Raw genomic sequence first — 27,781 nt, forward strand, 5'->3', positions numbered from 1 at the left:
GGCCTCCTACCTCAGGTTCCTTCCTCCGTAAGAAATGTTTATAATAACGCACTCTTAGATGCTTCTTCCTCCTGCCTTCAATACTGACTAAATTTGTTGACAGAAATAGGCAATACTCTGTCATTTAGCAGGGAAGAATTTTAAGGTCTAATTCTCAATTGAAAACCATAATCTCGGAATACGTTTCAAGAGTTTACCCAATTCTATTTTGTATGGCTAAGACACAAGCGACACGTAAGTATTTCGCAAAGTTTAAAAACTCTAAGGTATAATATCTTGTACTGAATATTGCAAAAACCATAGTAAACGTTGAGACATAAGCAGACTGAAAGTTCACCTTTCCTGTGCATTGCAGGTTAAGCACATGCTGGAAAGACAAACACTGTTAGTGAAGCTTTGTGCACTGGGGTTAACAGAACTTGTGAAACCACCATTACCCAACCATTCTGCACACAGAGAGCATGCGTGGGCTGCACAATGGGCCCTGATACCTTTAGTTCTTTAAGCCCTTGCATGTATCTCCCTTCTACATCCTGTATCTGGTCCTTAAGGTCATAGATATCCTGCAGGACATAGGAATGAACCATTGCATAAAAGCATGCACAAACACATCTTAAGTCTCAAAGGATTCAGATGAAAATGTGAATTACTTTCATGTATTCTGGACCAAAAGCAGAGAAACCAAAATACACAAACGTAACTGCCACTTAAAACCACCGAACGAGGCAAATAGGTCAGGTGATAATGGGGCTGGGGAAGGCCTGGAGTAATCAATCTAAAGTGTTACATATCTTCTTGGCATGAACTTGTGTTGAGACCGCATTAGTAAGAGGGGGATGGGGCTGTGTACCAATTATAATGTTTTTAACATATAAACTTTAAAAATTTATAAATCATTTCAATAATCTTTAACATAATGCTTCACCTGAACCAGTAAATTACTAAAGTACTAAATTAATTATAAGCAGCAAATTTTACTGGCTCATTCAGAAGTTTTTAAAACTGTAATAAACGGACACAAACAAAATGTCTTTCGATGACTTGGTTACTAATCACAATTAATTTGGAAGAAAGAAAGTAAAGGGAGGGAAGTTAAACACTGACATTTTAAACCGTATGTCAGATGAGAGAGTCTGTGCCGAGGATGCCATTTAAATGAATGATGAGAAAAGAGCATTTGTTCCAAATGTTACCCCAATCATTAAAAGCAAAGCAGGTCAAATTTTAAATGGAAAATACAGTTCCTCCTATACCTGGCCCTGCTACATACAATCTATCCTGGATGCTTGATTTAGGCGGAATACAACTGCCACAGGGCCCCACGTGCAATTCTGCAATACGGGCAGGACCAATCCTCAAATGCCGGTCACACACACCTTCTGTATTATACCCCCCCTGCCCTCTTCGTCTCCTCCTTGGTAGGTCTGTCTTGTACTCGCTGATTCATCAACAGACACACATCAAGAGGCTACTGCAAGCGAAGCGTGAGGATACAAAACTCTCATTTCCTTCAAGGAAGTCATTCTCTCAAAGAAGCAATACGAGCTGAGTGGTGGGGCTGGAAGGCCTTGTCCTCCGGCCTTCCGTCCCACCGAAGGCAAGAGTTGAGCTCATTCAACTCTGCAGCCCCAGCACCTATGCCCGGTACTTCGTAAGAGCCTGATAAATGCAGACACCCTCAAAGTCACGCCATGTCGGCCTGGGTCAGCTCTCCGTTGCCGCTGCCACTGCCGCCGCTGCAAACGTCTCCACCCCCTAACCCCCAGCCCACTTTTACAGGCCTCCCATCCCGTAAGCCGGACTCTTGCTCCTACCTGCCTGCGGTCTGACTCAGTACCCCAGCACGCCCCCTCCCTCCCTCCCTCCCTCTCTGTGTCAGCAGGTCGGGCCCGCCACATCTGGCCCCCCTCTATCTGCTCCCGGGCATCCCTCTCAGGCACTCTGCTCATCAGCCACCCTCTCCTCACTCTGCCTTCCTGTTCTCTCTCAACTGGCTCAAGCCAGCGAATAAAAATAATCAAGCCTGCCTTTGAAAGAAGACAAAAACCTTCCCTTAACCTCTCCTCTCTGCTACTGACCAATCAACTCCAGTGTCTCCCAGGATTCTCCTCGGAGCAAGTTCCTTGCATCGTCTCCCACTGCAGTTTCGCCTTGTTCACGCCACCCTCATCACTCACCCACAGGGTTCCCTTCGCCTCCAGAGCTTCCTCCGACCTGGGGACACTCCTTAAGAATGCCAATCAGATACTCTTGCTCCCCTGGTTAATATCCCACAGTTGTCGGGGGGCGGCGGGGGGGGGGGGGGGAACCAAATGTCTTCTAGGCTACCACACATGATGCTTTGTGGTCTGGCCCACGCACTCACCTCTCCTCCTCACTTCCCATCCTACCCTCGGGCAACTGTGCTAGACAGAGAACCTTCTGGTTCTCTCAAGTTCTCAGAAAGCCTTTTCCCTCCAACTTCTTTGCCTGATGCATTTGCATTCTTCCTTCACAGTGGGTCTCCTCTGAAAAGCTTTCTGTAATCGCTTCTCCCAGTCCAACAGAGCTGATGCTTCTCTGAATTCTCTTAACAGTCCTATTCTTGCTACTACATAGGATCATACACGTGACCTAGTTTTACTGGTTTCTATCAGCGGATCTTCCCTATGAAACAGTGAACTCCTGAAGGTCAAAGTGTGTTTCACTGCCTAAATTGCTGAAGCCAACGGCTCAATAAATGTTGAATGAATGAATACAATTTTTATGACAACCCTTCCCCCCATTGCTCACAAATAGTAGGTTCAGCAAACAGACCTTCAAATACATTTTGAAAGTCCCCATCTTTCAAATAAAAGGGTTAATAAGAACAGGAACTCAACCCAGGGACTCAACTCAGGTATTTCTGTTATCCCAAATATTCCTATGCTTATCTTACCATGAAAAATTGAGAGATAACTATACTCCAGCAGCCAAATAATACCATAATGGCTCAAAAGGCCGACAATTCCTAGAACCTGGTCCCTTGCATATCTATGTATTTTCCATCTAAAATATGGCCAACTATTTCTGAGAGAATTACTTTTACATACATTAACAAGTTTTTTTGGCATTGGTAAGTGAGCAGAGAGATACTGATCATTCCAGTATCATCAAATGTTCAAGAAAGAGAACAGAAAAAAGAATTAACTCATCTCTTTCCTTTCAGATCGGAGTCACATTCCCGAACTGTCTTTTAACAGTATTTTTTCAAGAACTCAAACTCCTTTTCTTTCCACTAAGTCACATTAAGTGTTAAATAGCTCCAGTATACTCTACTACAAAGAAGCGGCGAAACTGTTTGTAAAAAGCAAACCAAAGACTGCGGTTTACCCGCAATTCACTTAATGAGGTGTCTGGATCTACTAAGCTGCTGGTGTCTCCGCTCCCTCGTCTGGATGAATTTCCACTCAGAGGGGTTGTTGCTGAGGCAGAATTCCGAGACGAAGGCTAGAGAAAGAGAAAGAGGACACATCTAAGTCTTGTTTCTGTACAAAGACGTTTGCTGTGGAAGCTGAACATGGGGTGGGGGCGGGGGACACCTAACACCTGTGGATGAGAGGTGCGGACAATATAGGTTGGCTTTGGGAAAGGGATGCCCTGGGGAACATGCCTGGGGAATATGAAGCATAACCTTGTTCCCTCCAACACATTACTGTAGTCTAGAATTCATAATGACAAAGGAAATGGCTTGCATGCGAGTTTTTTTCTATCTTTGGTATACTGTAAACAATACTGAGCACACGAGATTAATTTAAAACAGTTCAGGATTTATAACTGGTATGCTAATTAGCAGTCCTGCTACTGAGTTCCTGAGGCTGCTTCTTTAGAATCTTTTCTTTTTCTAATACTCTGATAAAGTTGGAAACAATATTTGCAGCTTGAGCAAAGTGTGTATCACTATGAATTTAGACTGCTATTCCCACAGTTAGTTTACATGTGAGATATGCTACTGGATGAACACACGATGGAGCAACCAAATAGAGTTAACCATTAGCCACATGCAGCTACTCAGCATCTGAAATATGGCTAGACGAAATTGACATTTAAGTGTCATTAAATGACATTAATTAAGTGTAAAATACACACCAGATTTCAAAGGCTTAGTATGGAAAAAAGAAGGTAAATTATCTCATTAATAATTTTTCATATTAATTACACTGAAATACCTTGGATATTTGGGTTAAATAAATTATTTAAATTAATTTTAACTGTTGCTTTTTACTGTTTTAATGAGGCTACTAGAAAAGTTAAACTTGGGGCGCCTGAGTGGCTCAGTCTGTTAAGTGTCCGACTTCGGCTCAGGACACGATCTCATGGTTCATGAGTTCAAGCCCTGCCTCGGGCTCCTGGCTGACAGCTCAGAGTCTGGAGCCTGCTTCGGATTCTGTGTTTCCCTCTCTCTCTCTGCCCCTGCCCCACTCACACTCTGTCTCTCCCTCTCTTAAAAATATACATTAAAAAAAAATTTTTTTTAAAAGAAAAGTTAAACTTACATATGTGGGGTACATTTGTGGCTTGCATTGTATCCCTACTGGACAGAACAGCTGTATCTTTTTTAGGTACAGCATGAAATTAATCCTGATAATTTCCCTAAAATGACTTTCTGAAAGTACTTCCAGAAGTCCTAGAAAGGAGTTATTTTACTTCCAATAAAAAAAGTATTATTAAGGAAGAAAACCAAAAACAAACAAAAACAAAACCCTCAGAGTTTGTCACTACCGTTCCACTTCATTTTCAGTGTTTAATGGCTTCTTCTCAGGATCCAATTCTAGGGAATGGAAATCAAAAGAGCAGCCAAAAGCTTCAGAAGTGACATTCAAGGAAATAAAACGCAGTGTCTTTTCTCTTCCCAGAGCTTCACATGATTCAACCTCGGAGGAATTTGGGGGGTCAAGAACAGGAAATAGACGAAGAAAGGCAGAGTAGCTCCCCCAGTTCACATGTAGTATAATCGTGAAATAGCAGTTGAAATGAAGTTCAATTGCCCTTGAGAATTTAATTCTCTTAGGAATGTATATACTCACTCTTGTGTAATTTTCGGCATACTGTTTGTCAGATTTTTCATCCAACTAGAAAAGAACAGAGATAAAAATCAGGAAAGATGTTTATTAGCATGTCAGGGTTTTTTTAGAGGAAAAAAAGAAATGACCACAGTTGAGTTCCCCAAGTTCAACTGCTGTTTGCAACCTAAAAGTAAACATATTAAAACTGAAATAAAAGTTGAGACACGTAAGACAAAATGTCAAGAATGTTAATTCTTATCCTAAGGATGGACATGCAGTGAGCAAGCTGTCCTTGAGCAGAAGTTTAGAATTTTAGATTTTCTTTTCATGGTATTTGAAACACATTAAAGAAAATTATATATAAACTTAAGTTTTACCATTGCAAATGTTAATACAAAAAAAAAAAAAAAAAACAAACCCACAAACTTGTACACATCAAAAGCAAAACTCTGACAAAACCAAAAGCCAAAAAGCTTTATTCTCTAAACATTATTAGGACACAGGACACACAGATAAGACCAGTACAATTAGCCACAAAGAGTTTCGACTGGATCAAAGCATGTTCAATATAGCATCGAAAAAGATTTCCCCGACAGCCTTAAGGGAGTCAGCTCTTTGGCTTTTTTGTTTTTTGGTTTTTTTTAAGCAGTACACACACACGTCAAAAAGAAAAGAAAAAATGAAATAGCACAGAAGGGTACGCGAGGCAAGCCTTTCTCCCTACTCGACCACGTCCTGACCTTCCAATTCTCGATCCAAGGATAACCAGCCACCAAGTCTTCGACAAATTCTAGAGCAACGCCTCAAATACATTCTAGACCTTCTTTTTCTCCTTACCAACTTTCAGGATTTAAAGAAACTACTTCGTTTTCTTCATGGCATTTATCAATCTCTGACCCCATGGTATTTATTAATTTATTGTCTGATCTCTTTATCTTTAATGTAAGTAAGCCTATGTCTGTATGTTCGTTTCTGTATTCATAACATCAAAAATAGCACCTGACATGTAGAAGGACTAAAAGTTTACTGGGTGAACGAGGAAATGAATCACACCCCATCTGTACTTACAGACTTACTTCATTTACTTTAACAGCAGCATAGTGTCCTATTATCTAGACATGATGATTGAGTTAGCCTATCTTCCGCAGACAGGCCTTAGTTACTAGCGTTTCATAAAGAGAGGCATCTTACAGGTCTCCTCCTAAACCCCGACCTTGCAGCTGAGGAGAGAGAAATTCAGGGGCAAAAGATCTTCCTGAAAATTGAACAACTGCTAAACGTCAGGGCTGGATTCAGATCTCAGTTTTGTGAATTTTAAAACCCGTGTTCATATTATTTACTGTCCCAATTACTTAACTAAATGAAAATCAACCCAGATTCCAACTCCTAGACCAACCCTCCCAGCTCAATCTAGAAAAAAAGATTTGAAAACTTTCCTCAGTTAATTATTAAAACACAAAATGCCATTATTTCTGGTTCTTTTCAGTTCATTCTAATTTCCTCATATTTGAAAGGTTTTCTGTTCTTTTTCATTGCCCATTTATCACGTTCATTTTTTCTCTGCATTTATATAATAAACACTGTTTATAATAAAAGGCGTTTACTTTATTAAAAGTACTGTATCAATAATGCATTTATATTAGACTTTCGACTTTGATCTTTTTGCCACTTTTTACAGTAACGCTCTCTAAAAGGAATTGATTCTAGTTAACTGATTTTTTTTAAGTCACACATGAAACGTTTTGAAACAAACAAGCAATTTGCCACGAAAAGGAATCCTCTGCCATCACGTTTATGCTGCTAAAGCCACTGCCTCACATTTAAAGTGCTATTCTTCAGAGTGAAAGAAATACCGTGTCTGAATAAAACTGCCTTATTTTCCTCAGAGTATCTCCCACCTCTCTTCTACTAATGACTTAGAGAAAAACAAGCAAAATCCAGAAACACTCTTCTAGGTCCACCCAAAACCCGGGCTCATGTCCCCTCTCACAAAAATGACCGCCAAACCCACCCATTTTTTAAACAGTCGGCTTGCAAGGATCTTACATTTCAGAGGCTGCATCACCGAACTAGCCCGTGGCAACGTCGATTCTCTTGCTTCCACTGTCTTCTGACAGATCCCCACTGTCGCAACCCAAACTGATCACGCGCCAAACCTCGGGGATTGTCAAGGCAGCGAAAAACGCCAAGAGCAGCGACGCTGCAGTCCAGGTTCCTGAGCTGCAGTGACTTGGCCAGAGGCTCCAGTTCTCACTCCTCAGACTTGTGCTCTGCTACGTGCTACCTCCCAGTTAGACAAAAAGCCACTTGAAACCTGGTCTTGCAAAAGCCCCAGTGCCCTCTCGAGGAGGTCTGAACACCTGTACCCGCAATGACAAGCCAAGGTTCATGATGATGACCCAGAGTCTGCCAGGTACTGAAAAGGCTTTTAAATGGAATAAAAGTTAATCATGTTTAATATATTAAAGTATAAAATAGGGAAACAGCAAAAGGCTACAAGCTTTCAGCTATAAGATGAATAAGGCCTGAGGATCTAATGCAAAATCATGGTGACTAGAGCTGATAAAAAATTGTTGTGTATGCACAACAATATAAAAACTTTGTAACATTAGTGAGAAATCGGAAAGCAAAGGCTGCATATGTGGTTGCAATTCTGTAAAACAAATTAGAGATAGAAAAAATATTAAATCAATTGTTAAAAAAGTGGCTAATAAAAAAGTAGACTAAAATACCAAAAACAGAAACAAAAAACAGCAAGCAAAGCTTTTTTCCGCCTTAATAGGGTGCTCAGGACTTGCTCATTAATGTTAATTGTAGCCTACTCTTCTCAAAAAATTTCAAGTAAACATTATGTCATTGCACTCTTAAATAATTAAATAGGTAATTTTCCGATCAAGGAAGGGGTTTGGTCGTTTGAACTTGAAAGTCAGCTAACAAGCTTGCAATATTTCACATTAGTATTAATGTGAAAAGGAGAGCACACGGTGGCAAACTTCACATTCCAATTTGAAAGCTTAAGTTCAAAGGTAGTATTTTCTTAGGGGCGCCTGGGTGGCTCAAAGGGTTAAGTGACCAACTCTTGGTTTCGACTCAGGTCATGAGCTCATGGTTCCTGAATTCAAGCCTGCTTGGGATTCTCTGTCCCTCTCTCTCTGCCCACCCCCCTCAAATAAATAAATAAATAAATTTTTAAGTAACATTTTCTTGAAGAATTTCCATTATCAACTAGTAAACAAAATTAAATATAATCTTTCCCACATTTCAGCGATAAAAGCCTTTGCCCTATTTATGCCAGGATGCTTGAAAATGCTTTGCTCTTGACATTACAGATTGTACATTACTTCTCTTTAAATCTGAACTCCTTGAATATTTGTTGAAATTAACACATATGAGAAATATTTTAGAATACACATCTTGTCAAATCTTTGAAACTCCTTGTTTCTTCTTAAAGAAAGGTATTTATTCTCTGATATTTATTCTCTGATTAAGAGGCCCTTTGAACCACTTAAACATAAGGCTGCTTAGTTTGACAGATAATTTTACCTGACTAAAATGGTAAAATACAACTGAATTTTTTTAGAATAGAATAGAAACAGAGCATTTTAGTTATAAACACATTTTGATGCTGTCATTTAAAAGTTGTTTAGAAATAAAGACTGGTACCTTGTTACAATTATTTTCTTAAAAGGACTGAGCTATTCATGTCTGATGTGTACAATTTTCAGCGTGCAGCAACCATTTGGTCAAATGTATCAGTAATATATATGATCAGAAGTTAAAGGTATTTATATCAAGGCATTTGAATAAACTACTTATTTTTTAATGTTATAAAGTTATAGTCAAATAAAGTATTTATAGTATTTGTTTAGTGTAATCATCAGTCTAATCATTTATTAACTTCTAATTTTATATATGATATGATAACACTAATAAAAATTCTGTTTGACAGAAAAAAAAAACCCAGAAAACTGAAGATTTGATTCCCCAACTACAGAAGGGAAGGGAGCAATTAATTTTAATAATCTCATAAAGCAAAAGTGGCTTTGGACTCCACTCAGAAATGCACTAATTATTAATAATCAGTAAAACTAAAGTTACCACATTTACATTCTTCTCCCCAGCCTAACCGATAGGATAAAAGAAAAAGGCCACTGGCTAGAGCAGTCACAAATACTGTGTAAAGAGTCTTGCCAAATCAGGGCCTGGCACCCTTTTCAAGCACTCCTAGCTCAGAAGTTATAAATGGAGCAGACTGTACACATATATTTGATCCACAGTGGGGAAGCCAGAAAGTGTCTTTTAAAATTGTGAATTCACTGTCAGCGTTTTAAAATCAGAATATTTCACATAAAAGTGCAGATTTCCCAGCTTCCCTTTTAAAGGCAGGGATCTTGGCAATATCAAGTCCACTTCCCATTTATCCACAATGAACTGAATTATAGTTCCCCTTTACAAGAAATAATATTAGAGAACATTTTTGCTCTAGAGAGAGGAATGGCAAGCATTTTAGGGTTTTTGTCTTTTTACAGAGTAAAGCCTTTTTTTTTTTTAATTTAAATTTTAGTTAACACATTAAGGTTTTATCAAGAGGTAAAATTAAGGATATCATTACAGGTACTTAAACAACAATGAAAAAAAAGATAACAATCATTAGCTCACAGGCTATAAAATAAGAGGGCGCTATAACCATGTATAATGGTTACACACACACAGGCTATTATATCAAATCATGTTATACACGTTAAATATGTATAACTTTCATTTTAAAATATGTAAATAAACCAAAATAACTATCTGGGAAAAGAAAAGAGTTATATTAAATTAGTAGAAGCAGGAAGAGATTTTTTCCTTAAACTATCAAGCTTTTCACTTCTGTGTAGTTACTAAGATAAATTGCCAAGAAATACATGTAAGGAGGACAAAACCACCATCACAAATATGAGGCTAACAGAATTCAAGTTTTTAAGGAAAAAAGGTATATACATTAAATTGTTTGTATCCACAAAAAAAGGACAAGTTGTTAAGCAAATTAATAAAATGAGCAATATTTCAGAGCAAAGACTTTTGGCAGCCAGCTTTCCAACTCCGCATGCTGAGATTCCTTGATCTGACAGAGGGCAAGACAGGATTGCTCTAAGGCTAGGTTTGAGGCCCAACGATCTGGAATACTTAAGGACTATAAGGATTAAAGTCATTCAGAAACAGCTATTTAAATACAATCAGTGGGGTGCCTGGGTAGCTCAGTCGGTTAAACATCTGACTCTTGATTTCAGCTTAGGTCGAGATCCTGTGTTAGTGGGATCGAGACCCACGTTGGACTCCTTGCTGACAGGCTCTTCGCCTGCTTGGGATTCTCTCTCTCCCTCTCTCTCTGCCCCTCTCCCTTTCCCTCTCTCTGAAAATAAATAAAGGTTTATCAAATACAAATAAATACAATCAGTAATATGCTAAATGTAAATCAATATCTCTTCATTTAAAAACTAACTTTTTGGTTTAGAAATACTACCTCTCATCTGCTTCAAAGTGCTTGAAAATCAGAACAGCACCGGTCTATGTGCAAAACAACACTAATCCCAGCAAGGGAGAGAAGGTGTCAAAGAGAAAATCAGGTTGTTAGATACGTCAGGGAGTATATGCTGTTTGGGGTTCCTTCCTTAAGACAAATGCTTCAAGGCATCTCTATTGGACAATCTTTCCTAAATTCAGTTCCCCATGAATGTGAAAGCAAAGGTTAAGCATTTCTTCAAAACAATGCCATGGTCCAAATGTTTAAAGTCTATTCAGATTCCTCTGAGTAACCACATGTTAGTGATACTTTGCTAAGTAATATGTTCTATTGTTCAACCTTCAAAGTCTACCTAGTACTATATAGATTCACCAAAATAAAAAGAAGACTTTTAAGACTGATTAGGAATATCTAAATATGGGCTAGGTATTAGATGGTTTTAAGGAATTATTATTTTTTAATGTTTATTTATTTTTGAGACAGAGAGCGAGCCCGCGCACACGTGAGCGGGGAAGGGGCAGAGCCAGAAGAGGACACAGGATCCAAAGCAGGCTCTGCACGGGCAGCGGTGAGCCCAATGCCAGGCCTGAACTCATGAACCATGTGGTCATGACCTGAGCCAAAATCAAACGCTCAGACAACTGAGCCACCCAGGCACCCCAAGGAATTATTTATTTATTAGGTATGATAATAGTAGAGTGAATATGAAAAAGAAATTCTCAGGGGTGCCTGGGTGGCTCAGTTGGTTAAGCATCCAATTCTTGACTTTGGCTCAGGTCATGATCTCCCGGTTTGTGAGATCGAACACCTCATCGAATTCTGCCCTGACCGTGTAGAGCCTGCTTGGGATTCTCTCTCTCTCTCTCTCTCTCTCTCTCTCCCTCTCTGCCCCTGCCCCACTCTCTCTCTCTCTCTCTCAAAAATAAATGTTAAAAAAAAAAACCAACAAAGAAATTCTCAATTAGAGATGCATACTGAACTAAATGACATGGATTTGTTTTTAAATAATTCAGGGGGAAAAAAGGAAGGAAAGGGGGCAATAAAGTAAAATTGGCGAGTTACTGGTAATCGTGGAAACTGCTGATAAGTTCTGTGGGGGAAATTTTTCACAGAAGTTTTTTTTTTAATCAGAGCATATCAATATACACATTCCAAAACAAATAACTATTTTATGCTACAATTAAGTTCCTGACTTTCAAGCAGCTGATGTGTGAGCCGTTAGTCGCAAGACTGAGACACCGCAACCACTGCATGCAATACACTCACGCCGGTCACATCTGGGACAATGACGTCATCCACCTCAGAGACCACGCTCCCCCTACGATTGGAGCGACTAAAATACTCGGCGGCAGACACCTTTCGATCAGAAAAAATGAGAGGCTTTCAAGGTTAAGAAAAGGGAGCAGAAAAGGCAAGAACACTGGCATATGAGGGGAAAGCTTTTTTAGGTGCTTGGTAACGTATCATGAGACGAGGAAACGAATGCAATTAACATCCTCAAAAAAGCAGAAAAGAAAGGTAAAGGTTCCTAAACGAAATCACAGCTCCCTGAAACACGCTCTTACTCACCTTCGCCAGAGTTCGGTACTACAGAGATCACTCGCTGCCCGAGGGCAGCAAAGGTAGGGTCTGTGACACATACATCATCCTCACTGGGAGGGTCGCTAGAATGGTATTTACCTAAAACCTCTACCGTAGTTCCAATTTACAGTTCATTACAGCCATCAACTCTGTTAAGCACCTATATGCTCGATGCAGGACTATTTGCAGGGGATCTCCTGCACTTTTACCCAATTTCTACACTTCCCTCCTTTTCACATTCCTCAAGACCAGGAACCGTGGGACAAAATAATGAAAGAATACACTGGCCTCTTTCTGGGTTCCCCAAACACTGCGTCTTGTCCCACCTGAGACTTTGTCACTGGCCTACAAAGCTCTGCTCCCAGCTCTTCAGGCAGCTGGTTCCTCCCGTTACGAGGAGGAACGTCTCAGCTCAAAGGTCACTTTCCTTGGGGAAGCCTTCTCTGACCACCCCGTCCAAAGGGACTTGCACACACACACGCGTCCCTTCACGTTCCCTGTCCTGTCCCTGCTTTTCTCTTCACAGTTCCCGGGGTTACTTACTCTCTTTTCATCTTCCTCTGCTTACTTACCTTCTATTTCTTTCACAAGGACATAAGCTCTAGGAGGTCAGAAACCTGATCTGTCTGGCCCGCCAGCACTTTACTCCCTAAACATTTGTTGAATTAATAAAGGAGTATTTTTTACCTCACTCATCAGCTTTCCTTGCCTCAGCTCTGTCTGATTGCCTTGCTTAAAAACTCTTCCCTTCCAGGAATGGAATCTGGAAGTCCATCCACAGAGACAAAAAAGGCTTACAATGTGAAGTTTTGCTAAGGGCAACTGCAGTCAAGCAACAGTATTTTTATTCACATTAATAGTAATACAACTTAGATTTACACATACCTAATATTTTACCGGTTTCTACCGTCTCCGAATTGCGGTAGGTATTTTCCACATACTAATTCATTTAATGCACATATTAAGCCCTCCCACAAAGACAGTCACTAACATCCCCACTGCAAATAAACTGCAATTAACACAACTAAGAGGTTGTGGAAGTGGCTCAAAGTCAGGCATCGCGACTTTAAAGTCCCTGCCCTTTCAACTCCATCGCTCTCCCAGGGGCTTTCAGGTGGCCTGGCTTGTTTTTTCTCCTTCAGCTATGAGTATGAGCTCTAACGGGCTCGCCAATGGACCACAACTGCCTTCATTAGATCACTGCATTCTTGGCAAGAAATCTCACAAACATTTGGTGTTCCTCTTCTCTAAGAAAACCTCACATCTATTACAATCTTTCACAAAACATGGTTCTTTTTTCTAGCTCTAAGCTGACATCCCATCCTTACCAATGTAACTTTCAAATCAATTCTTATATGTCGCAAAAATGCCGTCAGCTCTCTGTAAAACTTCCAGCTTCATCAAAAAGAATAATCTGAAATTATTTAATTTGTAGTCTAACCCAGCTATTTGCTGCCTCTACAATTATTAAGCTAGTTGAATTCTAAGACCAGAATTTTTAAGTTTTGCCATCAACAACTCTTAAAAAGCTCACAGGTCTTAAAAGATATGTAAACAATAAACAATACATCTTAAATACACAGCAAAGAAAGCAACTGATGGCAACATGATTTGTAATCCATAGTTATGAGTTTTACACAGAGCGGAGCATTAATTTTGCTTGAGAAACTTGTTTGTGGTGAACTGTGCACATAAATGCATGTGAATGAAATAGCAACAAAGTACAGAAAGTGAAAAACTTTCAAATACGCAAAGACTAGCACGTTAGGGGTGTGAGCAGGCAAGTTACTAATGAAAGTTTCCACAGCCCCCAGAGAATACGCAGTCGTGGGAACACATTTCTGAAGGCAAGTTATTCATATAAGCGAAATCTGAGGAAAATGCTCATTTTGCCAAATGCAAATTTCACTTCCCGATAGATTTCGCGTGATCATACACTGGTGCAAGTTTAAAACTCATTGTACGTGTCTGCATGCAAACCACGCTCACCACACTGTCCCTTCGCCCGTGACTGGCACGACCAGAAGACCCGACGCTTGCACTGCCATCGTCGGTAAACTATGGACGGTAAAAGCAGATAATGAAAACGAGGCGATTTCACTGCAGGTCTCACCTGACCGTAAGCACGTTAGGTGAGGTTTCGAGAAGCATGCAAATACCATACGTGAGCATCTAATTGACACCGTGTATCATGCACCATCAGACAGAAAAGGGATTTCAAGGTGTAATAAACTATCCCTAAAAACCAACAGATGCTTCCAAAGAGCACACAGAATAAAAGGCTACTTTATCTTTCATTTAAGTTCCAGAAGAAAAGAGGACAGGAGTGAGGGGCTGGGGTATCAACAGACCAACCAAAAGCCGCTAGGGTTTCATGCTTTTTAAACCCCCAGGCCCCTTGGGATCCCGTCCGGGGTCAGTAAGCGTACTTGACGTTTCAGTTTGGGAGAGAAAATATACGAATATCTTCTGGGGAAATAATGTAAGTCAAAGAATTGCCTACCAGCAAGGACACTGAAATGATGATGCTTAGTTTCCTTTATTCATTCCTATGCAATGAGTGGAGGTATTTCTAACATCACCCTATAGTTTTCTTCCTATTTCACCAGCCCTAGAAGACTCCTCTTCCACAGGTGAAGGCTACCTCCATTCTGACATCACTGAGGAACCATTCTGGCATCACTAAGATAATAACTCTGAACCCAACGTCCAAATGAAATAGCATGTAGTTAGCACACAAGGACAAGATTCTATGCTTGACTGAAAATACATTACCGTAATTTTGTTGGCAAGGGGTCATTACATTGGTACATTAAAAATGCTACCAGGCCCAAGAATTGCCAAGTGGAATTTTATTATGGAGTAAGGTAAAAGTAAACTCCCCACTTCTATCAAAAAGCCTTTATCTCCTTAAACATTCCTGTGCACATTTTTGTTAAGTAAAGGAGCAGAATTCTTGAGAAGTGCCACTTGGAAATGGCAGGAGAACAGAGTCAAACACATATATAAAAGAAAACCTATGTAGTCCACTTACTCCATTCCACAAAAACAATCTGTATCGAACGTTAAGAAACTGCTTTAGTAATTTCTCCAGCACGCCTGGGTGGCTCAGTCACTTAAGCATCCGACTTTGGCTCAGGTCATGATCTCATGGTTCGTGAGTTCAAGCCCCACACTGGGCTCTCTGTTGTCAGCACAGAGCCTGCTTAGGATCCTCTGACGCCCTTTCTCTCTGCCCCTCCCCTACTCGTGTGCTTGCGTGTTCTCTTTCTCTCTCTCAAAAATAAACATTTTTTTAAAAAAAGTAACTTCTCCGATTTTGACATTGTCAAGAATAACAAGGTAGTTCTTAAAGTCATCCTTTGCCACTGGAAAAATAAATTAGTACGGTCTTCTTGGTGGGCAATATGGCAACGTACATCATAATTTTAATGTATATACTCTTTGACCCCTATCATGTTAGGATTAGCAATTTACCTGGTATGAGATCTACTCATATGTACACAAAAATATACTTGTGTAAGAAAGTCCACTATGCAAGTGTTTAGTAACAAAACTTTGGCAACCCTAAATGTCCATGGGTAGGGGAGTGGGAAATACAAACTTCCAGTTATGTGATGACTAAATCACAAGGATAAAAGCTACAGCATAGAGAATACAGACAATGGAACTGTAACAGTGTTGAACAGTGACAGATGCATTGTGGCAAACACAGAATGGATAGCCTCGTCCAATTACTGTGTTGCAAACCTGAAAGTAATGTAACACTGGACGCCAACTATACTTCAATTTAAAAACAAAAAAGAAAAGCAGTACCTGGACCAAAACATAAAATATATCCAAGAAATCCTCAAAAAGAAATGTACAATTCATGCACTAATGAAACAATAGACTGCCATTAAAAAGAAAGTGCTGACAAAAAAAAAAAACAAAACTATCTCCAAAAAGCATTCAGTAGAAAAAGGAACATAGTTTACTTTTTAAAAATCTTTTAAATGTCAAGGGTGCCTGGGTGGCTCAGCGGGGTGGGCATGCAACTCTTGATGTCAGCTCAGGTCATGATCTCACAGTTTGTGAGTCTGAGCCCTGCACTGGACTGACAGCGCAGAGCCTGCTTAGGATTCTCTCTCTCTCTCTCTCTCTCTCTCTCTCTCTCTCTCCTTCTCTCTGCCCCTCCCCTGCTTGTGCTCACACATGATGCACTCTCACTCTCTGTCTTAAAAAATTAACATTTCCAAAAAATATTTTAAATGTCAAAAAAAGAATGGAATAAATCTTTACGTATGGATACAAAAAAGAGACTTTAAGTAAAGAAAACAAGCTGAGGCACAATCTGTATACATATACATACTGGTCAAATAAAGGACACTCATGTATGCATAACGTATCTCTGAAAGGATATACGAGGACAGAGCCTGCATTTGGGGGGAAGAGAAATGGGGGAAAGCATCAAGGGATTTTTAATTTGGACTTTCCTTAAGCTAATACCACTTTTATAACTTTAAAAAATGTTTAAAAAATGTTTTGGGGTGCCTGGGTGGCTCAGTCAGTTAAGCGTCCGACTTCATGATCTCACAGTTTGTGAGTTCGAGCCCCGTGTCGGGCTCTGTGCTGACAGCTCGGAGCCTGGAGCCTGCTTTGGATTCTGTGTCTGCCTCTCTCTGTTCCTCCCTGACTTGCACTCTGACTCTGTCTCTCTGTCTCTCTGTCTCTCTCAAAAATAAATAAAGATTAAAAAAAATTTTTTTAATAAAATAAAAAATGTTTTAATATTCCAGAAAGATTAGGTGATTAGAATTGTCCCAGTTTTGTCTTTTATGTAACAATTTTTAGAAGCTGGCTTGTTTTACTCCTTCTCCTTTCACAACACTGATCCCTGAAGTGCTGGCAGGCAAGTGAAATGGCTCAACGCAGGAAGCAGAAACAGAGGGAGGGGAGAAATTCAGGATGATCAACCCATCTTTTGAATTATCACCACTAACAAGACAAGAAGTTCACATAAATGACAGTACAACATTTTTTAAACTTTAATGGCATTGGTTCCAGACTCATTTAAGAAATTATGTACAAAGCCACATTCATACAGAAACCACCAATTAGGACAAATTAGTACACCTGAGTTTGTGCTCTGACAGCCAATGATAATCCACGCACAAGAGTGAAACACACATCCTCAGTCTTCTGAACTGTGAGTACAGGTTAATTAAACAACCCCAAGTGTCTATACAGCATGCAAAGAGACCAGACAGCTCACCACAGGACTGCTTCGGGCCGAACTCGTTCTTGAGGAGTAGGAACTGTATTCGGATGGCTATAAAGTTTCCAAGAAGAAAGGTTTTACAGTAATGGCCAGCTCCCTTTCCTGCTGGGAATGCATTAAGGACCCTGGACCCTAAGTGGCTGCTGGCTCCCAGACGGAAGGTGCTGGCTACTCCCTGTCTGGAACCCTGCCTCCCCCACAACCCCTCAGACCCGGCATCGCTTGGCAGGAGGCTGAGAAGGGGAAGGGGATGCCCGGAGGAGCACTGCTCTCATCCTCTTTCTGCGGGACTAGTGAGCAGGAAAAGAGGTTCCTCTGCCTACGTTCCCTTCAGACTTTGAGCCATGATTTCCGGCAGGCACTTGCTCACAGCTTGGGGGAGAGTCACAATTGGCTAGCTCATGGGTCGCTGCTTACAGAGCCACTGCAGGTCAGATGAAATGACTTTTCCTTTGTAAGGGAACTGTGCCCACCTGCACATCACCCTCGTCACCACCTCCCTCCGGTTGGACTTACAGTTCGAGACCCATAAGGGTTATATAATCCGCCGTCATACAATGACACCTACAGAACAGAGAAAATGACATTTATCTATTTATTCAGCATCCAAGTTGTTTGGAAAATGTCACAACGTCTTTGCAGTACTCAGTTCCAAAAGAGCGTCAAAGAGTGGTATCTCAGGTGAGAACACCCACTGATACGCGTGAAGCCCCGCATCGATCCCATTAAAACCTCAAGCTCACGCTTCGTTTAAATAGCACCCTTAGTTACAGTATTTCCCCCCATCATTGTGTTACGAAGCTAGGAGAAGGAACACTTATGAATTTATTCTCCGAGCAGAAAAGGAAAGCGAGGGACAGAAAGCATTTCGCCCACCGGCACAATGAAACGAAACTACGGAGCCCTAAGGTGCCGGTGTACGAGAACAGGCCCCAGCAAACAAGCAGCAGCTCGAAAGCAACCGGCTCACAAGTCGCACGTTACACAGAGCGATGGCTTCCGCTTTCTAGTCAGCTTGCTTTATTAGAGCCTGGTATTAATGTGGCCGAGGCCACAGCTGTCCCAAAGAAAGACATGGCCGCTGTGCACGGGCAGCCATCTCACAAAAGGACACAAGGGAAGTGGGGCCCGCGCAGGTCGGCCTTCTCCACAGGAACCAATCCTAAGCAAGGGCCTGCCGACAGCCAGCCGTGTCTGGAAACCAGGGGCCTTTCTTCTACCATAAAGTTTTGCACGTTAAGCACAGGCAGCACATCCTGCAGGACACACAGCATCAAAGCCATGTGTCCCTGACTGTTGTGGAGGAAAGCCGTCAAGCCAGAGTCAGCGCCATGACAGGGGCTCCCCCGGGAGTACACGCACTGGAAGAGAGCAATACGAACCAGACTGGTACTTCTCAGCAGACCAGAATCTGCGGTGGAGGAGGCCTATGAAAAAAGTGCACGATCTCACCCAAAGAAAAGCAACTGGTAGCGATGAAGGCAACACACTTCTCAGAAAGTACTAACCCTGTTACTCCTTGATGTCGCCAGAGGGTCACTACACAGGGAAGAAGACTGTTAAGAAACAAGAGCAAAACGGAACAAGGTAACTGAGCAAAACAAAAGAACTGGTCTCTCCAACACGAAAGCAGAAGCCGCGTTTATTCTATACTGCATAATTTATTAGCAATTCCTGAGTGCTTAAGGCAGTTAAGTAACACACAAGTGGAAAAAAATTAGTCATTAGAAATCTTTTTGAGGGCGCCCGGGTGGCTCACTCAGTTGGTTGAGCCTCTGACTTCGGCTGGCTCAGGTCATGATCTCACGGTTCACGAGTTCGAGCCCCGCATCGGGCTCTGCACTTTGGGCTCGGAGCCTGGAGCCTGCTTCGGATTCTGCGTCTCCCTCTCTCTCTGCCCTGCCCCTGCTTGTGCTCTCTTGCTCTCCCACTCTCTCTCTCCTCTCAAAAACGAATAAACGTTAAAAAAAAATCTTTGAGTACCCATCTTAAGGGATAGGTAACAAAAACACCTGGAATAGTTTTCCATAAATGGGTTTAAGTCCTACTGGGCTTTCAACAGTAACGTCAGGAGGTAGTGTGGCAGCCCAAGAAAACACTCCAGGAAAGGGGGTCACGGCACAGGGTCTGTGGAGGATGGTGGCCACACGCAGGTCGCCAGTAGTTCCTGGGACATTCTGTGGTCTCACAGCAGACCCCTGATGGGCTTAGCCCGACTGCTGAGGAACCAGGTAAATGAGCTCCAAGCCATCACTATAAACACTGTTTTCCAAATGGATGAGAAAGCCAGTCTTTCAAAACAAGCCATGGACCAAGTGCCTTCGTTTAATCAGATAAACTGTAGTGGTCACAACAAAGCCAAAGCACCGACAAGGCACAGCACTCTCAAATGGAATTAAATCTTTCTTTTTTCTGACATCATTTGAAAATATAATTTCAGTTCCTTTTCCCAAGCCCATCAGACAGGGCAAATAAGAGTAAGTTGTGTGCGCAGGCTTTGACAAATGAATTATTTTAAATGTACTATGCACCATGTATTGAATGTTTTTTAAATTTATTGATGTGCCAAATGCCAAAAAAAAATAATAAGAGTTCTAACATTAAACAAATAATTATATTCTTCTCATCCCGTTTACAGTTTAAATCTTTACATGTAAGCTTTTATTAGAAAGACATCCACCATGATGTGTACTGATGCCTACAAGTTATTCTGAAATACATCCCTCCCCCCACCGTAAAAAGATGGATCAATGGATGGACAGACAGGCAGACAATAATATGATAAAGGAAACAGAGCAAAATATTGATTGTAGACTCTAAGTAGTAGGCACATGGATGGTCACTATACAATTCTTTGAACTTTTTTATATGTTAAGTTTTTTCACTTTAAAATATTGGAAGAAAATGGTACTCACTTACAACAACGGTGATTCAATAGTTCCCAGTGTGTGAAGATACACTCACACAGACTATATGAATACAGTTACCACAAACCAGGGGACACACAGCCGTTCACAGATTAGTTCTAACTAGTCAAAAGGCAAAATCGAGGGTTAGAAATGTGTTAAAGTTGGATGATAAAACACACGAAGCCAAAAAGCTTGAGACAAACCCGAGTGTAGTAGGCAGAGGTGGGTTTGCTATGTCTCAGACTGCTATAGTTTCTCTGGTCAAAGTAGAGGCCACTCTGCAGAAAGTAAAATTAAACACTTTTCTTAGGTTAAACGTTGCCAATGCACAAAGGCAGACTCCAATACTGCCAAACCCCTCTCCTCCAAAACAGTGACTTTAAAGCACTGAATTGCATTAAGTAAAAGTTACAATAATAATTATCTCAAGTCTCCAAAAAAAGACGAATACTAAAGGTTAACTGTTTTCAAACCAAGTCACTACTAACTTTTTTACTTTAAAAACATGAGCATAAACCCTCAGTCAAAATGAAACAGAAATGATAAGTGATCTATTCTCATGTCACATTTAGTGACATCCTTGAAAAATCCAGGACAACTGAGTAACTGCCATTTATAATTACCATTTAGTAATTACCAATTATAATTCCATTTGGCAATGTCACAGAAAATACTAAAGTCTTTTTTCTTTCCAAACTTCTCCTAATCCCATTATTTGTCAAAATGAACTGATCAAATTAAGTTACCAAAGATGGAGTGCACGTGTTTACTGAAGAGGTTTGGCCTAAAACCTCCATGGCAAGTTCATTTTCAATACACTGCACAAAATAACCCATTTTACAGACTGCAGTTGCTTGACAAAGAGAAAATCATCTACAAAATTCCCTTTCTAATTTATCCAGCCATCTTCTTTCCTAGAAGTTGAAGAAATGTAAGCAATCCCTGACCGAATCTCCCTGCAGTCGGGGGCACCCCTCCTCCCACCGCCCCCCTGCCACTCCAGGCCTTGCCTCCCTGTACCACGCCCTCAACAAGGCACCAGGACTCACCTCTCCCCAGAGCTCCCAATGCTTCAGCCCCCACCTCTCACAAATGTCCTCTCCATCACATTCTCTCCTCTCTCCTCTGCGCCAAAGCCCACCGACCCTCTCTCACCCCACCAAATATCAGAGCCCTGTCCACAGAACTAGTTAGCAGGGGAGCTTGGGACTGATTTTCCTGCCAGTACTGTGGCAGCCTAACAGGAAGAGGTGTTCCTCACACCCCAAACGGGCATTCTGGACACGCTTTTTCTAGCAAAGTGGCTGGAAGTGGCTGCAATGGAGCACTGTTGTTGGTTCTGTGGCTTCACGGCATTATAGGTTAAAGAGTTCTCTGCAAGACAGCATGGGAACTCTGCTAACACAAACTTCATTGTTTCTACCGGAAAACTCATTCCACGTTCCCAAAATTTAACCTACAAACTCTCAGAATGAAACCTATTTGTGAGTTTGGCATTGCCGATACTACCACAACGAAATCAATTCAAATTTCTAAAATAAGGATAAAAATCTCACTAAGAGTATTCTTGAAGTATATGCCAAAAGACAGTTCATAAATGAAAACAGGTGGTTAAGGAACTTCTTGTATTAACTTGATAGTAAATCCTGTAAGTGAAAACAAAATTACTTTTAAATAAGATTCTGAATAATGTTTCAGTATGGTATCAGATTGCAATAACGCCTAAGGCACACCGAAGTTGCAATCATAATTCTCAAGTTCCCTAAAAGTAATCCGTGAATTTTACAGCAGCACAAGATAGTGGGACATGAGAGAGAACACAACTAACCAGTGGGTCTTTACGAGAACCAGAAGACCTCTTCTTCATTCCGTAAGAGTGACTGTAAGAATGATTCTGGAAACAAACATTGGAAGTTAACTTTAATGATCATATGGTGAAGTTTTAACAATCCCTTCACAAAATCTGTTTTAAAATTAGACACAGAAAGATGCATGAGATACAGAGTAGTCCCCATGCAACCTACTTCCCAGCTGTTAGTAAATGATTCACTGCCCTTGACTAGCTAAGATCTCCAGCACCTCTACGCATCTGCACTCCCCCCTCCCCGTGCCATCGGCTCCATGTGTAACCAGCTGAAAACGATGCAATTACGACTCAGAGCCAGGCAGGGGATCTGTGGGGATGTTCTCCCCACCCTTTATTTGAGTCCCTCTATCTTCTTCATAAAGACATGGGTGACAAGAGGGTCCACCTCCTTCTAGGTTGTCCTCAGCTAAGAGCCAAAGGGCAATCCTTTGGGATCAACCAAAACAAGAGAGAAAGAACAGGACATTGCTTTGCCCAAGAATGCACCCTTGACCCAAGTTAGTCGTCCCACAGCACGCGCTGCTCAGGAAGAAAACAGCCAACATGGAATGGATTGTCCCTTGTAGCAAGAGCATTACCAGACAACGGCCTTACACGCAGGTCCTAGGAAGACAGACCGTCTCAATACATAACTTCTCCCAGGTGTGCAGAGCAAGTGTATACGAGGGAATAAAGGACAGAAATACTACTACACAGGTCAATGGGGAGACCAGAAACCCAGTACAGCTATGCACGGCTCACGTGAAATGAGGAGGTGCGGGCAGAAGCGTCCTGGCTATCACTAGTCTGCTCCAGGCCAACCATCTGACACACACACAGAGCTCGATCCTGAATCTGTCCACTCGCTTTCCTTTTTTGAATATGCAGAACCTTCCATGTATACGTTACCCTGAACATTTTAAGAGATGACCATACAATCTAGAAACTCAGGCAATCTACTGACATAACCCAAGGAAAACATGCTATAACTAAACTTCCTTGGCTAAGATGACACACATAAAAAAACGAACCAAATCAAGCAAATAGAAGCGAACGTAACTGATGTTTCAGGCATCATCTCCCACTGCTGGCTGTTTCCTGTTTAGTAACTTCACACCTGCTGGGTTGGGACACATAAACGCGAAACACAGCAGGGTCTATAGTTCAGTGAGCATCAAACACTGCCAGAAACATGTCTTCTGGGCAATGCACATGTGTCAGCTGGGTGGCTTATCACTCTAAAAAAAGAAGTTACTACCAATCTTAGTCCTAAACAGGGAAGTAAATCATTTTTATCTGATCCTGAAATTCTAAAAGAAAAATGATTCAAATATTAAATTATGCCACGATTGTATTGTTGGCCATATTCTTTCCCCAAAACATATTAACAAACCTGTGAAAGTTAGTCATAATCTATGATTAGCATCATTAGGCATTTATAAAGTAAAACTCTACATTTAACACAAAATCATGCACTACATACTAATGATGAAAGTCTTGACGATCTATCCTTGAGAGCATCATACTGGATTTCAGAGAAAGGTGACAGTTGGTTGCAGTTCCAAAATCAGAAATATAAAGAGGAAAAAGCAACATTTGCATAGATTAAAAATCCAAACTAACTGGAATTTAAATAAAAACTTAATTTAAAAAAGACCCAGCACTATTAAAAGCCCCAAATTATACGCAAACGTTGTTACGTGTGGATTAAAAAATATTCTTCCCCTCACCCACACTTTCCTAGTGTAAGTTATTGCTACACTGTATGTACATGTAAAACCACATGTTCTCTTTCAGACACAGAATTCATCATCGGTAATGGTGAGACGATTCGATCTCAGTACACTAGAGCATGAAACATCCCAAGGAAGCCTTTAAATGCAGGAATTAAGCATTCTGAAGTTAAAAGAGGTTTTACTTTTTATTATTGTGACCATTACCATCATTTCCCATTGTTTAAAACGTGACAAAAGCAAGGCATGAATCACGAAGCGAGAGCATGTAATATAATCAGGCTTACAAAAAAACAAATGCAGCGTCAAAGTGTAGGAAGAAGTTCCCTTGGAGCTGCCTGCAGACGAACAGGTGAAAAACTGCCTTTCTCGACTAAACTAAAAACTGAAAACACTGGACAAAACTGGAAACTTAGCCCGAGCAAAGTGCGGAATGCACAGTATACATACATACGTTGAAAATATAAATAAAGGAAAAATACGGAAAACTTATGGTTAAGACCAGAAAAACCACACTTCATGTACAGTCTCTAAGAAAATAAGATAATAGGCGTAACAGTACATTTCAAATCCAAGAAACCCAATAAAATAGTAACTACTGAGATTTCTGGTTTCCTAATTTTGTTTTTTAAGCATTCTAGCTTATACCTTTTAAGCAATCTTACCCAGAAGAGGCAAGAAATAAAGAGTGTTATTACACATGCAAAAAAAAAAAAATGTCTATCCAAAAATTTTTTAAATGCCTAAAGGTGTGCATTTGGTAAATTATGTGCAATGATAAAATGTCTCTGTATGGTGAGTGACATTTCCCGGAAAGTAAAGTTCCTTCTCTATAGAAATTTCACTTGGGTCTTTTCTCAGTCAACAAAGTATCTTTTTTGTTTAAAAGAAAATACCATCACTAAAGTACGTATCACTCAAGCCACACATTCTTGCATATAAACTGTTCCACCCTCCCAACCAGATAAGTTCACTGAAGAAAACAGGCATGTCTTCTGTTCTCTGAGCCTCTCTGTAGCACCAATGGCATTTTACAGAGGCATAGGATTCAAACAGGATTTAACAAGTTGAATTGAAATTGACCTATTTCGATTTTCCTTTCCCACAATGTAATGCAGAGTTCAGCTGTTTCTTTTTAAAAAACTGTTGAATCTAACTGGTAAGATATCCGTAAGTTGGCACTCCAACTGCTACTAAAACAACTGGGTAGATGAAAAGAATCCCCCAGTACCTGCCAATTGGCATTTATGTTGTTTAAAAACAAATGACTCATCAAAGGAGGGAGAACTGAAGACACTGAAGGACTCTAGCTAAAACATTTCCAAAATGCTATTATGGTCTATTAAATTTTTTTTTTTTTTCTCACAGACAGTTACCTGAAAGTTTTCATTTGAAATAAAATTAAAAGAAATACAGCAAACAAGTTGTGGAAACAAAGTTCAGCAAGTGACAATTTCCATTAGAATATACACCTATTACTCAAGCCCACAAAACTCTCCAAGTCAGCAGTGAATGCACAATATTAACACTGCACATTTTTCTGAACTGCACACCATGATGTCTTTCCTTTTGGGTGAACTGGCTCTGCTCCAGTGTGTCCCAGTCATGTCCTTCGATGGGCTCTTCCATGGAATTAAACAGTGTAGTAGTAAATGACAAAACAGAAATCGCAAGCATATTAAAAGCAAATTCATTAAAATTAGACTAAGGCTATTGATAATTAAATAGGAACTAATATTTGCAACAGTAAAAATCGGCACCAATAAGAACCTGCCATGCACCCCTACTGCTCTAGTTCAAGCTCACCTCAGCTTTCTAATTTTGGACGTCTACTTTACAGTCTTCTTGTATTTCAGTATAAAAAGCAGTGACCAAGCATTTGTAAGATGTTTTTTAAAGGGAGGTTGTTTTTTAAAGAAACAGACTTTAAATTCTAAGCTCAGGGCTTTGATTTCATCCTCTTTCCCCCAAACCAACCATTCTCAGTTCTGAACTATCTTTGCTCTCTTTATTTTTATACAGAATGTCTCTAGCAAGAACACCATTTCCAGGGGCGCCTGGGTGGCGCAGTCGGTTGAGCGTCCGACTTCAGCCAGGTCACGATCTCGCGGTCCGTGAGTTCGAGCCCCGCGTCGGGCTCTGGGCTGACGGCTCGGAGCCTGGAGCCTGTTTCCGAGTCTGCGTCTCCCTCTCTCTCTGCCCCTCCCCCGTTCATGCTCTGTCTCTGTCTGTCCCAAAAATAAATAGAAAACGTTGAAAAAAAAAATTAAAAAAAAAAAAAAGAACACCATTTCCAGCCCAAATACCTTCTGGCAGGCCATTTGTCACAAAAAGTACTGAAAGTTAATCGGACAAAAATCAAAGCTCAAAGTCCTAAGAATGGGGCAGAAAACCTTAACTATATCTGCCCTCACATCCAGGTACTGCTAGTTTTCACACATCAAATACAAGTTTTAAAAGAAAAATTTTACACAGTAACTGACGGGGGTGCCTGGGTAGCTCCGTCGGTTGAGCGTCCGACTTCGCTCAGGTCATGATCTCACAGTTTCGTGAGTTCTCGTGAGTTTGAGCCCCGCGTCAAGCTCTGTGCTGCTATCTCAGAGCCTGGAGTCTGCTTCCTTTGGATTCTGTGTTGTCCTCGCTCTCTGCCCCTCCCCCACTCGCGCTCGGTCTCTCTCAAAAATAAACATTAAAAAAATTTCTTTAATAACTGACAAAGAAATACCAAAACTCCCAAATTATACCATAATAGGAAATTTTCATAGTTACCACAGTGAAATAAAATACTGTGAAGATCTACTTTTACCTTCAAGTTATTTAATTATATAATTTCCATAGTAAGAAAATCCTCATTATTACTTTATAGACACTCAGGGTAATCAATTCCTTATTAGTTTAATTGCACGTTTAATTTCTCTTGTGCTTATTTGAAGATTTGTTTTAAAGGTTCCTAAATTAGGTCAAACTTAGATGGTTTTACTGTTCGAATAAACAAATATAACTAATATATAGTCAAGTTTGCCTGAGACCACATAGAAATTTAAATAACCAGCTTGATGATAATAACTGTGTGAAACTTCACACTATGAACATTATAATGGAAAGCAAAGAAAAAAGCCATAAATTTTTAAAAAGTGGGGAGAGATGATTTTCAAAGCCCCCGACACTCAACTTTTAAGCTTTTGTTGACTAACTCCCTGTATGATTCTTTCCTAAGTGTCTAAAGGGAAAAAAAGTATCTCCAGGGAGAAGCAGGATGAATTTATTATCTTTAAAAAATGGTTCTCCGGTAAAATCATTCTTAAGCTACTGATTAGATTACTGTGAAAGCTTGTTAATATTCTCATAAATCTAAACTTTTGCAATTAACAAAAATATCTGATTCAAAAACAAGTCTACTAACTTACTGTAAAAAGACAGTAGATTACATCTACCAGTAAGAAACATAACCAGAGGAAAGGACCATTTAAGAATTGTAAACACATCAGTATCTAGTATACCAGATCATACTTGGGTTATTATAGTGTACTTTTATATATTACACAAGATAGGAAGAAAACTAGACTTAGGGAAAGTTAACCAATATAGACCTCAACATGAAAGATCATTTTACTGATGAAAAATCTACATATAACATACATACAATCTTACCAATACATAAATTAAAAGCATTGCTTTAAGGTTTAAAGCACAATTCTTTAAAAAGAGATCCGTGTCTTGACACAATATACAAGCCTTTAATGAACAAACTCCCATTTATCTTGATTTTTTTTAAAAAAAAAAATTATTTTTTTTAAAAAAAAAATTTTTTTTTTTTAACGTTTATTTATTTTTGAGACAGAGAGAGACAGAGCATGAACGGGGGAGGGGCAGAGAGAGAGGGAGACACAGAATCCGAGACAGGCTCCAGGCTCCGAGCCGT

General features: G+C 40.3%; 1 protein-coding gene across 23 annotated transcripts in view; it reads right to left on the reverse strand.

Moving 5' to 3' along the window:
* Positions 1–27,781, reverse strand: part of LRRFIP2 (LRR binding FLII interacting protein 2) — a 106,875-nt gene that overhangs the window by 32,507 nt on the left and 46,587 nt on the right. For 8 of the 23 annotated variants that reach the window (XM_058729358.1, XM_058729359.1, XM_058729357.1 and 5 more), the window contains 12 exons: positions 23,610–23,651; positions 22,109–22,174; positions 20,484–20,558; positions 18,880–18,927; positions 18,754–18,798; positions 17,888–17,935; positions 17,366–17,422; positions 14,101–14,169; positions 11,797–11,886; positions 5,046–5,090; positions 3,352–3,468; positions 492–563 (listed from right to left, as the gene is read on the reverse strand). In XM_058729358.1, the coding sequence (XP_058585341.1) occupies positions 492–563; positions 3,352–3,468; positions 5,046–5,090; positions 11,797–11,886; positions 14,101–14,169; positions 17,366–17,422; positions 17,888–17,935; positions 18,754–18,798; positions 18,880–18,927; positions 20,484–20,558; positions 22,109–22,174; positions 23,610–23,651 (774 nt within the window). The remainder of the gene's footprint in view (positions 1–491; positions 564–3,351; positions 3,469–5,045; positions 5,091–11,796; positions 11,887–14,100; positions 14,170–17,365; positions 17,423–17,887; positions 17,936–18,753; positions 18,799–18,879; positions 18,928–20,483; positions 20,559–22,108; positions 22,175–23,609; positions 23,652–27,781) is intronic. The other 15 variants (XM_058729373.1, XM_058729374.1, XM_058729378.1 and 12 more) reach the window with 6 other exon arrangements.

Source organism: Neofelis nebulosa, chromosome 5, assembly GCF_028018385.1.
Source record: "Neofelis nebulosa isolate mNeoNeb1 chromosome 5, mNeoNeb1.pri, whole genome shotgun sequence".
In the NCBI taxonomy this organism is placed as follows: Eukaryota; Metazoa; Chordata; class Mammalia; order Carnivora; family Felidae; genus Neofelis; species Neofelis nebulosa.